The 13,339-nt window shown below is 40.1% G+C and overlaps 1 protein-coding gene across 3 annotated transcripts in view; it reads right to left on the bottom strand.

Annotated features, from left to right (window-relative positions):
- Eip74EF (Ecdysone-induced protein E74) overlaps positions 1–13,339 on the bottom strand; it is a 141,131-nt gene that overhangs the window by 10,581 nt on the left and 117,211 nt on the right. For all 3 annotated transcript variants that reach the window (XM_013311211.1, XM_013311212.1, XM_013311213.1), the window contains one exon: positions 9,414–9,617. In XM_013311211.1, the coding sequence (XP_013166665.1) occupies positions 9,414–9,617 (204 nt within the window). The remainder of the gene's footprint in view (positions 1–9,413; positions 9,618–13,339) is intronic.

Genomic DNA, 13,339 nt, shown 5'->3' with positions numbered 1-13,339 from the left:
CTCGCCCCCGACCCCGCCGCTTCCCGCCACTTTCGCCAGCACCAGCTAGGGTTACCATTATTATTTTTACAAATTTCTTCTTAATCACTTAATTATACGAAAAATAATTCCAGTGTGTATTTTGAAATATGGAGTGTTCTTTATATGTGCTATAAAGCTATTGAAATATATTGTTGTTTAATTTGAAATCGCAAATAGATTAATTGGTAACCCTAATTCTAATGCTTCTCGCAAATTCCTGCGTTTCCTTGACGAAGGACGCCATCTTGGATCAATCACTCGTATGTGGCTCTTTGTGTTTCGTTATCTGATACCTACTTGCCACTGCGTTGCATTTTTCTTTCTTCATTTTATTAATAGATGTTTATTTATTTCAGTGAATAGACGAGTAACATTATTAATTATTTAGAGCTCGTAACATGATTTTTTTTAAGTCAACATGTCAAAGTTTTTTATTTTTCTACATTATTTTAATATTACAGCGATCTACCAAAAAGCATTATCAAATACTGAGAATTCCCATTTAATAATAAATACCCGATACCGCTCAAAGAAGTGAACAGATTTGCCCTTTGCGCTCCTTTAAATGCTAACGTACCAGTAAATTTCTCCGTACTTTAGTGAGGAATATTTATGTTTCCCAATATTCACATACAAAAAACTTGACGCTAAGTGTGGCAACACTATATTCGAGAAGTGCGGATAGCGGGCGGCGGATGGCGCTTGCGTGCTGCGCGGGAGTTTCCATCTTCCGGTTATCTCTAACGTTTCCCGCTCAAGTACATCCGCTATGGCCTAGATACAGGTTGAATCTAGGTTTCTACATGCATACCAATTTATTTAAACGAGTAAGTGCTATTCAAGTATAACATAAATTAAAAGCATGTACAAAATCCGCAATTAACCAGAAAAAGTGTTTAAATGTTCGAATTTTCTTTTGATACCAGTCAAATGATTTCATTAAAAAATGCTTGTCAGTATGTATAACTGGTACACACAGAGTACGGTATGTATGACTTTAGCACGTCTATTAGACATTTAATGTGATTGATTGAGCATTATGATAGCGATTTGTGTAAACGGTGTAATTGTAGCGGTGGGTTGAGGGTCGCCGGGCGCGGTCAAGGCCGTTGGTTTCCCGCGGCGTTGCTAAATCCCCGACCCTGGCTGCGCAATCAGGCCGGAACCTCGTTTTTCGCCTAATTATCGATCGATATTGTCAACAACACGTAGCACCAGTTGTCTCTTTTGATAATGCTATTGAGTATAACAGTGTTCAAATGCATTAGAATAGTTACTGGTGCAACATTGTAGAATATTACTAGTAAAGCTTAGGTTGGTTCGTGGTCTCTTCAGGGCACATCCCACATCCTTCTAAAGTAAGTTACTCAGACGATTGACAAACTGTCTTGTAGGTTAAGAGTACGTAAGACCTTTATCATTATCATGGCTTGCGTAACTACCGGTATTGTCCATCCTCAAATCCCGCCGCGGTTGCAATAGCCGATAATGGGCGATATAAGTGGCCAGCAGCGGCAGTGGCGACATTAATATTATATGAAGGTGTAAGCTAACAGAGGTGTCCAGATATATTTAACTGTCCCATTTTCTCACGGCACAGCATTGACACGAGTGCGTTTAGGGTGCGCACACACTATGCAAAAAGACTATAAATCAGGACAACATTTCGATGAAAATTTTTGCTAACATTGTGTTTTGATTAGCTTTTTAATTAATAATAAAGGGTAACTAGTTGTTAAATAAATAATTGGTTCATCATAATTATTTAAATTCAGGTACACTTCGATTGCAATTTGCCGTTTTCTTCTTTTAAAAATACAATTAACCAAGGTTCGAGTTATTAAGATTACTATAAAGTGGTTATTTGGAAATGTAGTGTATAAGAGGCTTTAGATAAAGTTTTGCAACATCAGTATTTCGTTGTGAATTCGTCGGTTTGTGTTGGCTGGGCTGTGCCAGCGCCCGTGCCGACCCGCCCGGTCGGCGCGTGTGTAAACACGTTGCGAAACGTAGCCGTTGCCGAGTCCCGAGCCACTCGCGCTTTATATCGGAAGCACGGCCTAGGGATGACCCCGTTAACACGATCCCGTTATTATAAATATCTGCTTGAGTAAACTGACACGTCCGGAACGACGATCGACTCTCCTAATTTATACAACTTTCATTTTTATATGGGATTTAAATACGGTAAAGAATGAAGTGGTTGAAATGTATACACCTGCAACGATTTATAATGTTTTCTACGTTTGTTATGGAGAGATCACAGAAGTATGGCTAAAACAGGAGACAAGAGTCGTTAGAGTACCGGAGTGGCATCCCTACAGTGCGAGTGGACAGCGAGCGCAACGCGGTGCGGTGCGGTGCGGGGCGGGGCGGGGCGGGGGCAGAGCTGAGCTATTTGTGCAACGCTATGTGGCCTAACACTGACCCGGTTAGGTTTCGACGCATAAACACAAGGAGAGCGGGTTTCAGCGCCATTTCCCTGTTGCGCTCTTGGTCCCTACCTTGAAAGCTTTATCTATTATTTATGTATATAGTCGAATAATGCCATAGTTACGTTGACGTTTACTTACGTATTCTGGCGTAAGAAATATTCATTCGTTGCATTATTTTCCAAAGGGAGAGAAACTAGATAGAGGCTCGAAAGATATATTTTAGAGGTAAAAAGCGACTCTGAAGTTATCTTGTAAAAGGATGTTGCGCCCGAAGAGTCTCGCGTGTCTTTGCGCTCTTGCGAATTAATTTGCGGCTCGTGTCAGGGAAGTGTGTCTATTTCGAGTGCAGGGGGCTCGGTGGTCCGTGAAGGGCGCTGTCGGTCCAGTGGCTCGGCGGCGGCATCGACGTCGAGCGGTTAATTTTAAAACACGAGCGGATCACCAGGGCGCTAAGGGCCGGACCCCGCCGCCTACCAAAGCTATTGCGGCACTAGGTTTCCGAAGAATTAGAACACTAGACTATCGTGTAAATTAGGTCATGTTAATGTTTCCGCGTATTTTTCGCGCGATTCCTGGCCGATGCACGACCGGGTTACATGGCTATCGTGTACAAATACTCATTAAACCGAGCTTTAACGAGGAAGATTGTCCCACATTAAACTGTCAGTTTGTACATGTTTATATGTTTACCTACAAGCGTTCACATCACACGCTGACTAATTCTGAAATTATATATCTTAGTAATGGTTCCCATTTCATTGTTTTTGAATTTGGATTCGTTTGTACTGAAAAATCACAAGTTCAACATTTCTAGCAAATAAAAAATATATTCTTACACTATTAGGATAGATATGTTTGTAGGCGAACAGTTTGCGCGATATTTCGGAAGCGTTTGGAAGATGGCGGCGGCGGCGGTGTTGCGAACGCGCCTTGCGAAATGTGTGTTGTGAGTCGAGCAGGACAAATATAGCCGTACGCTTAGAAATAAACACCACTTTTCAAATTACTTATAAATTATAAAAATATGTTTATATCATTATCTGTAATGGGAACTTTTCCAATAAGAATCAACCTGTAGTAGACTCATAAACAAGCTTAATATTAATGAACATTATTTGTCTGTAGGAAGCGTGTAATGACGCAATACACTGTTGCGTTCCCTTGTTGAATCACAGGGAGTTGCTTGTGCATGTGGTTTGCAGATAAAGTCGCATTTGACGTGGCGGAGGTCACGTACACAATGGATTTTATAATTATGAATGAAACTGGACAGACTATTTTTCTACTACAAGCCGCGATAACTGCGGTTTTTTGTTGTGTTGTATATTTTCCTTCTAAACGTTACTTATTTATTTAGTGGTATAAATAGGTAGAGCGGTAAATAATGACGTTTGCTGATAGATGTTGCGGTTTGCGTTAGTGGTGTGAACGGTTCCCGGGCGTGCGGCGCTCGCGTTGGGCAATACTGCGTGCTATCAGATTTGAGAGTGACGCGTCGTATTCCGGGATCGGTCCTTTCGCTTTCGGCGCTGCGCAACGCGCAAGGTCGCGGGCCGTTCAACTCGGATGCGGCGGCGCTGCCGGAGTGCCAGAGTGCCGGGCTGCCGGTGCTGTTGCGACACACCACGCCGATATGTAATTGTAGAGGAGCCGCTCGTTTGGCGGCGGCAAGTGGGTCGCGGCTTGCGCAACCGCCGCGACAGATGGCGCGACTAGCCGTATCACATACGATAAACATATTATCAGTTTGATTTCTTTTAAACTGCTAATAACTCTATACGAACGAGTCCATCCAACTATGAGGCAAAGCTTAACAACGGTACCAAATGATCGGTGGTAGATACCGAAGTGATGCAATAAAAGTCAAAGTAAATGTACACCTTACACGACCTCATGCCTGATTAAATCTTTCCACTGACCTCTAAACCCGTTTCCGAGTTACTCTGTTGTTAACATCAATTCGAAACCGATCTTCGCCGAATTTAAGCTTCGCAATAAAAGCGAGATGGAATCTTGCGTAGACCGAATTGATTTAGTTCAAGTTTGTTATATGGTAATTAAACAAATATTTACTTTTGTTATAATAATTTTGAAGCAATCATGTAACTGTGCATATATATGCAATTGAGATTTGCTATTTCCGTCGGTTTAGGATATGATTTACGGAATTGACCTGATTAGAGGCGGCTGGCTCAATATTGTGCGTAGCTCGCTCAATGCCGGGAAGTTATTATAAATCGCTGATAGTAAACGAATAATTTCTGCGAATCCCTTCACTTCGGCAGCTCAAAGGGGGCGTTGAGGCGTTTTAAAACAGGAAGGTTGTCATTGGCGTGTGATGTAAGGCCGGCGTCGTTTTGGACGTTCGCGAATGTCAATATTAACGTTCCGGTCCCCGGCGCGCGGCAGAAATAGTCGCCGCCTATTAATATGAGCGTTAGCTGCATCGCCCTTGAAACCGGCCGATCACCCCGCGCACGCGCACACTCGCGCCCCACCCGCGCACACTAGCGCCGCGCCGCGCTCTCCGCACACGCCCGCACAGCGCATGCGCATTGCGCACGCACACTGCGTCCGCTATCGGTGCAGCGCGGAGCTGCAGAATACACGCTGCGATTATTTTCATTTCCATTTCATTTGCACAAACATGTTATGCGCACAACACTAGCTGCCTCTTGCCATCTTACTTTTTATTTTTGTTTCGTTTGCCGCTATATGCAATGCTTTGGTAAAATAGAATCGTTAGATTTTGCTCAATATCAATTTATAAAAAAAAACACATTAAAGCAGAGGGATTTTTTTATAATAAAATAATACTAAGAACCCAATAAGAACTAATTCTTATATGAATAAATTGAGGAGGTCGTCACACAACAATAAAATGAAATTAAACGACATCAAAAAGCAAATGGTTTTAAATGCATTCGTTTATGTCAGCTACAATACGTTATTCTAAAATATTGCTCAATCGTACGTTTGTACAGAGATACATGACCAGTCATTGATTCAATAAAACTTTATTCCTTCCCTGTAGCTCCCGGCCCCCGGCCCCCGGCCTCTGACTTGCTGCACGTTATTGTACGAGTGAGTTGCGTAACGTAATCGGCCAGAAACATTTCGTGGATGACGAAGCTCGTATCTCTTGTGCAAAGATTTGGCAATTTCCGTAAAATATCACTTGTATCAATAAGTTGTTGTGCCAAATATACATGTTAAATACTGTTATTACTACATAATGTTTTTGTTTTCCGACCATGTAACAGTGGCAGTAAGAACGTATTTGAGCAGTTCAAAGTGCAGATTGGTATACCGTACGCGGTACGTGGCAATAGAGCGCTAACAACATACTCGAATCAGGTTTCGACTGCCCAATTCGAGTAGGAAGGTCGTGCGTTTCGCCAGCGACTGACAATGGCCCGCCGCTTGCGCAACGCCCCGCCACGATGTTTGCAACACACAAAATTTCGTATATGTTGCAGCAATCGGCTACACATGCCTGCTGCCTGCGAGTTGTGAGCGTCATCGTCATCGCAAGGCAGCGGCAGCCTCCGACACGCGCTTACGCAGTGCGGACACGACGCATCGCGAACTTACGTAAACCATTGTTGCGATTTTTGTGCCATTCTCAGGGCTGAAGGCAAAGCCTTACAGATATGAAAGAGTTACTAAAATTTAGATAATGCGGCCGATGTCAGCGCTGCAACAGACTACCGACACTGTCCAAATTATCTTTGATCTTTGACTTATTTGTAATCTGCCTATCGTCTATAAACTGTTTCAATACATTTTTAATATATTAAACAAACTATTACTGTATTCCAAATAATTACAATGGGACCTAACTATGTTGTACGTATCTTAAGAAATTATTAATTTATTATGCAACACTGATATTGTTCCTTTAAAATAAATTAATTTATCCGATAAGCGAATAGATGCATACTAGTGTGGTTAAAACAAAAACCTATTTAAATATATTTGTTGTGAGGTGTGAGGTGTGACTATACTCGGCGGCCGCCTCATGACCTCATGTCTATTGAATATTCAAGTGAATTACCCTAAATAATGTTAATATCGTCTGTTTGTCACCAAATAAATACATCAATGAACTGAGACATTGTAAAATATCGAGGAAATATTGTATAAACGCATTCTTATTGAAACATCGATAAAGTACTATTAGCGAATTTTATCACGATCATTTCGTTGTTTATGACATTTCAAATTAATTATAGTGACGTATAGATTGAAATCTTTTGGTATATCGATGTAACATTTTAATGAATTTCCGTTTCGTTATCAGATCAGGTGAGATATATGAACATATAAATATATAAATGTTGCCTTTTAATAGTTTTAACACGCGTGCCGTCTCTCACGGAAACTACGGTTATCGCGCAATAAACTAGTATTTATGGTCAAGTTATGAGGAGTTATGTGCGGCCCGGAAGGTGAAAAAATAATTCTAACAATTTGATACATTGTTATATTACCTGCGCTTGTACTGGCTACTGAAATATATTTAATTATTTATCCTCTTTTATTTTACGTTAGAACAATGTCAAACAATATCTGTATACTGTATTTTATCACTGGAGTACTGTGACAGTTTTCAATAGAAATTGACGTAATGTGCTGTAGAGTCAACCATTTAACAATGTATTTTAATTATCCTGACTCTAATTTTAGTGCACGTAACATATCCTACTTTAAGAGCGGTATTCGCTCAGATTTGCTACCAAGATAAAATCAAAGCTTTTATTCACTCCCCCGGCGCCCGTTCCTGCGCGAATACTTTGATAATGACGTGTGTGCAGGGTGGGGGGGGCGGCGGGGCGGCGGGGCGGCGGGGTGGCGATTTGCGTCGTGCATATAATTTGATCAGTCCCGATGGTAGACAAAGGAGTCGGCCGGCGGCGGAATCCCGCGGCGTGCCTAGAAGGTATTTTGTTGAGGCGACACATCGCACAATCGAAAGTGGTCACTTCGTATGCGCCGGCGGTCGCGTCGCGTGCACGCGGCGTGCATACTACGTCCGAGGCCCGCACGTCCTACGCCCCCCGCACTCCGCCGCGGCTGCTGTTTTTTGCATCTTTATATTCGGAGCACTGACCTTGTGCAATGTCAAATAGCTGAGCCATTGCAGCGCGACGGCGACGCCTCCAGACAACTGGTTCCGACTTATAATCATACTGTTGAGCTCCCCTCACCCCCCATCCTCCCCCTCACACTCATTTATAGATATGAATGTGTCGATTTTGGCAATTTTCGTAATTATTAGAACGGTTGAAAAATATAAATATGTATAATTGTGCACTTTAATATGTAAAAATTAAGGAAGTGTAAGTTACATGTGCATATATTTTTAAACACAAGTCCTCATATCCGCGTCATCTGCATAGCAGTTGGGAAGTTTATTGAACGCAGAATTACAAAGTGCAAATTAATTTTAGCAGTTAGCGGCGATAAAAAGATTAGCGACAAAATGTATTTGAGTGATCCACTCCGAGTATTCCGACGCAAGTTAATTCCGTCTCCGAATTAATCGTGTTGTTTATAAAGCGTTCCGTAAGAGAGTCACTCGCGCTTATTTTCTTGTACACAAGTTGTCGGTGCACGACATAAATATTGCCGCGCGGCTGAATAATTTGTGCAGTTAATGGGGCGATTTAAAATTTCAAGAAAGAAGGCCAATTGGCTCGCATCCAGTGCAGTAAACACGCCTCCGGAAGTGGGTCCGTCACACGCGTGCATCGCGCGCTCTACATGTCACTTATCGCACTTTATAGTGTTAGCTAATTAACGAAGTACATTGCATATCGCACAATATTAACGAAAACATCATAATTTAAACATATCAAAAAGCATTAATTAAAGGACTGGTATATTTAAATTAAGTAATTGCAATGTTGCAAGTGCTGCCATAATAATTTGCACACAAATAACAATCTTTTATAATAATTGTTAACGTGTGTAAGTATTAATACGGTTCTTATCTCTTTACACATGTGACGTTTCCTTTAACCTCCACGTCCGATGAACTAGCGACTAGCAAGTGACTCCAAGTACTTCTCACATATTAAATCGAAATTAAATCTGTAAAATCGTGTAAAATAGAGGGTTAAGTGGTTCTCATCTGCTGCCGCCACACAAAATGCTTGTTTTTGTACGGCACGGCGGAGAGGAGGCGGGGGCGAAATGTCTCGTTTTTCCCGAATTCCCCGCGCGTGAGGAGTCCGTAAGGTGACCTTCCGGGTGCGTTCGTTCACCGAGCGGTCACCTACAGACGCCCCCCCCCCCTTTGTACCTACTGCCGCCCCGCGCCTCACGGTATATCGCTATTGTTATTCTATTTTACGAAAATATTTATACAATTCTTATTAAATGACCTTATTTGTTTTATTATATCAAATTGGATGGCTTTAATTTTTATTTTATTAAATGTTATTTTATTATATATGTTGTTTTATCTTTGATAAAATCTTTTATAAATTGACCAGAAACAAAACTTAGTTTAACTTTTCACAATTTTTGACTATTGATATGAAGTTGTCTGCATATACCTTCGCATATAAGTAAAGTGAATGCGTTAGCAATGTAAGAAAACGGTATGAGGATAATTAGTAGGGAATGTATTAGATTTGTACGGAAGGAAATTCCGAATTTACTTATTACGTTATCAATGCAACCTACCTAGTCAGAGGAACGGTTTATTTACATTACAATAATTGCAGTTTCCTTGATTGTGACTATTGTCTTAAATATTACTCGTAGCATTCTCCATGAAAATATACATTGACTACAGATAAACGTTAGTTATAATTTTAGAGTAAGTTTTTAACATCATCGTGACGTTTCAAGTTTTCGACATCTTTTTGGTGAGCTATAAAGATGATCTAAGTCAAAGATGTAATTGGCTAAAGCATTTGGAAGGTAGATAATAATGAGTGAGCTTACCCGGTGGCCTGGTGTGTGTGGCGACGTGGTGCTGCAGCGAGGAGGCGAGCTGGTGGTGCGGGTAGAAGGGCAGGAACGGTGTGGGGAAGGGCGCGGGCGGCGGCGGCTGCAGGCGCGCTTTTAGCTCCTCCGCCGACCCCGCGCCCGACGACGATGATTCCACATCGGACACGCCGCTGTCCGCAGGTGACGGTGGCAGCGACCCTGATATATTAAAAAGTAGAAAAGTGAATGGTTTGAACATTACTTACAATTTTTTTTTATGAAAAACAACAAATATAATAGTTCTAAAAGTTAAAGAAATCAGTTATTTAATTTTTTTACTTGTTATCAAGTTTATTATTGTGTTTATTGTTTTGCAAATTATTTTTACAACCGCGAATGTAAACTGTGTCATCCATAATACATAATGTAATGAAAAAAATAGATTTCTCAGTAATATTATTAATAGAAGTGACCGCTGATGTAAATGGGTCGCGCGATGGTAATTCTAACAAACAATGCCATTCCTAAAGCGCACTACGCAGAAACGCAACCCATATTGTATCATAGCACTAAATTAAAAATAACGTAACGATCAAACTACTTTAGAAGCCATAAAAACTTTACGATGTAAAAATTTATCAAGTGTTGACAAAGCTTGACAATTATTACATATCAACTCACAATAATATTATTTAAAACTTGGCATCGATTTTTTTAAAATCTAATATTGTTTTATTTATAACGCAGTGAACTATAAACCTTTGTCATTTAAATTTTGTTAAGTGGTAAAACTAACGTTATCAAAGTGAGAACATGTAGAAAACCGTTGCAGTGGTCAAGTAGACATAAATCTTCTTTGTTGTATCTAACGGTCATCTGCAAGTTGCACATAATTAGCATGCGTCCCCGAGGAGATGCGTTAATCCCGGGGTCCTGAGTACATACGTTGCGTATGCTGTGGAACCCGCCGTTAGATCCTCCAAACCTCTAGCCTGTGATGCACTTGCTCACAACCTGATCTTGTGGGAAAACTAGCGGTCAGTGTAATTGTGATGCAAAAAGATGGCATGTTTTAAATTGACAATTATGCAGATCGATGTTTTGGGGTCGTTCAGCGCCGAGTGCATTGTTGCTTTGCATTTTTTTGCATAATTAAAACATTGTTCGGTGCAATTGTTGATGGAATTTTATAATATTTTTAATGAGATTTGCTCGGTAAAGAATATTTTAATAATTAATGTTTAGGGTCAAGTTGTACATGTTTATAGATGTGCGTAATTTATACCGTAAGCGTTGAAAATATGTTTGGCGCATAACTAACTAACGAACATTTAGAACTGCGACACGGATTGTATTGTGTATATATTTATACTATAAATAAGTTGTACAATGGAAATTTAAAATAGAAGACGTCGTCAATCCTAGACTTTACAATACAAGTTTGTAGCAGGAGTTGTTTATCGAAAGTTTCTCATGTCCGGCGCGGTGCGGTGCGGTGCGGTGCGGCGCCCTCGTGATAAAAAACATTTGACGAGTAACGGTTGCGCACAGCTCGGTATTTAAATAATATAATGGTTGCGGCGCTGACGACTATGAGCCAGGAAGAAAGCTGGTCATTCATGCATTTCCTCGTGCATTGAGTCTATGACTGGTCGGGGCCGGTGACCATTTGACCGGTGCGAGAGTAAACGCGCTGTCCACACCCCTTTGTGGCCATTGTCAACCCTTCAATGGGACAAAGCGCTGGGAACCGGGAAGCGCCGCGTACCTCGCGGGCCCTACGGTCAGTTTTGACCATTTAAATTGAGAATGAAATGGTGTAATTTTTTAACAATGGTCACGATATAATTACTATTTTAAAATGCACCCGGGTGTGCTTTTTGGGAGTCTTAAGATTGGAATATTCCTTTAATGCTCGGTTAGTTTTCGAAGCATTTTTATTATTTTAAACGAATGTTATTTTAAAAAAACATTTTGAATCTTTTCAAACTATATTTAAAATAGTATAATATATATATATATATATATATATAATAGTTTTGTGTATGGAAAGGCAACGTTATAGATGGACATCGAAGCTGAACTGAAGAAGAACAACGTCTGTAAGAACAAACATTTAAATGCATATTATTTCTACATTCATAACTTCAAATAAAAATGATTGTTGCTCTATAACTTTATTAAGATATTGTAAATATTTGACGTGATCTTATGAATAAAATTTAATATCAGTGTATTTATATACAACGATGTTTTCTTATTACGTGAAATGTAACTACAAGTAGACATGTTTAATAATATCTTACATTAGAAGTATTCTAATTGTGGAATTGACCTTCAACGTAGTAAGGCAGTAATGCTAGTTTCACACGAGGGTTAAATAGAAAAGTATTCATATTAATTAAAAGCCTATTTAAAAGAGTATTGTTATGTCCCGGCGTGTGTGTTGAACAACAGCAGTTTTGTCTTCGTGTGAAAGAGGCATAATACGAGTATATTTGGCACACTGTAAGCAGCATTGTGGTGTATAGGATCGCGAGCTGCGCGCAGGGCGTCTGAAGGGCGCGGCGCTTATGTCAGCGATTGTTTTGCGGCGGCATTAAACTTATTGTCTGTTATATGTTCATTTGTTTTATGACTCAAACTTTTCGCAACTGTTTCGATGCGCTCCTGTTTGATTTTGATATTGTTACAAACGCGTGATGTCTATTGTTTATGGATAAAGAAATTTATTGACTCTATTGATAATGTTTAACACGTCTGCGAATACGTTTTACTTAGAAATTAATTCGATATATATCTTTTCTCGTTTCTCATTGTGTTTCGATTAGTTTGCGGCCGACCTAATCTCTAAAAGGTCGCGGGTTTTATAGAATATTACACAACGATTCTGTGAAAGAAAGATTGAAAAATAATAGATTATTAGATTTTATCTTTTGTGATTGCCGTTTTTAGTGCTATCTTATTTGATAATACATTGTATAAAACTGAAAATTGAAATAGACATAAATACAGTATATTAATTTCGTACGTAGATGTATTTAAGCTAATTAGTTATCTGGTATATGTAACTGATGGAGAATTTATTGCGAGTTTTATAAAAAATGTTTTAGTAAAGTAGATATTTTTTACAAACCGTTATTAATTACCATCTATTTGATAATATAAAGTCAAGGCTAGTATTATATTAAGTAGAGTTTAAAGAAATATTAACATATTAAAATTCCCAAGACGCTCGACCGGCGGTGCGCGGGTCTGCCGGGGCCCAGGAACACGGAATCGTCGGCCATTGTGCCAACCCTTTCATCTCACGTATCAAAATAATAATAAATTAAGTATAAATAATGATCAGGCGGCGGGCAAGGGGTTAGGTACCGGTCGGCGCGGAATGCGGGCCCATTAGGAAAGTGTCACAATGAAGCATAAAGCTCGACCACCGGCCACCGGCCACCGGCCATCGTACGCACCCTCCGCTATCGGCACATCTTTATGGACTGACCGCTGTCCATAGGCATTGTGCTAAAGCGGCGTTAGACCATAATCCATGCGAATGGAGACTCGCTTCCATTCTCTTATCTTTTTTGCATATGAATAATAATGCGGTGTGCGACTGGCCGTTACGACGCGACAAACACTGCTTACCACGTGGACGAGGTTATACTTAAAAATCTTTCCTTACTCAAGTCAATTGTGTAATCTTCCGTTTGAACAATTTCTTCTCTCATCTATTTCTACTATTAGTCAATTTATCATGAACATCGTCAGCTATATAAAACTGTTGGAAGCTGATTAGGCTTTGTCCGTTGTGAATAACTAGACCAAGTTTCTTAACAACTTGACATAAATAAACACGTCTGCGTTTGAAGTTAAGCTTCGAAGAACTTTCACGTTTTTTAATTTATCTCGAGTCAACTAACAGTATAGAAAACAATTAGGTCTTT

The sequence above is a fragment of the Papilio xuthus genome, unplaced genomic scaffold (assembly GCF_000836235.2).
Source record: "Papilio xuthus unplaced genomic scaffold, Pxut_1.1 DF827680.1, whole genome shotgun sequence".
NCBI lineage: Eukaryota > Metazoa > Arthropoda > Insecta > Lepidoptera > Papilionidae > Papilio > Papilio xuthus.
Note: the sequence above shows the minus strand (reverse complement) of the source record. Positions and strands in the feature narration are given on the sequence as shown.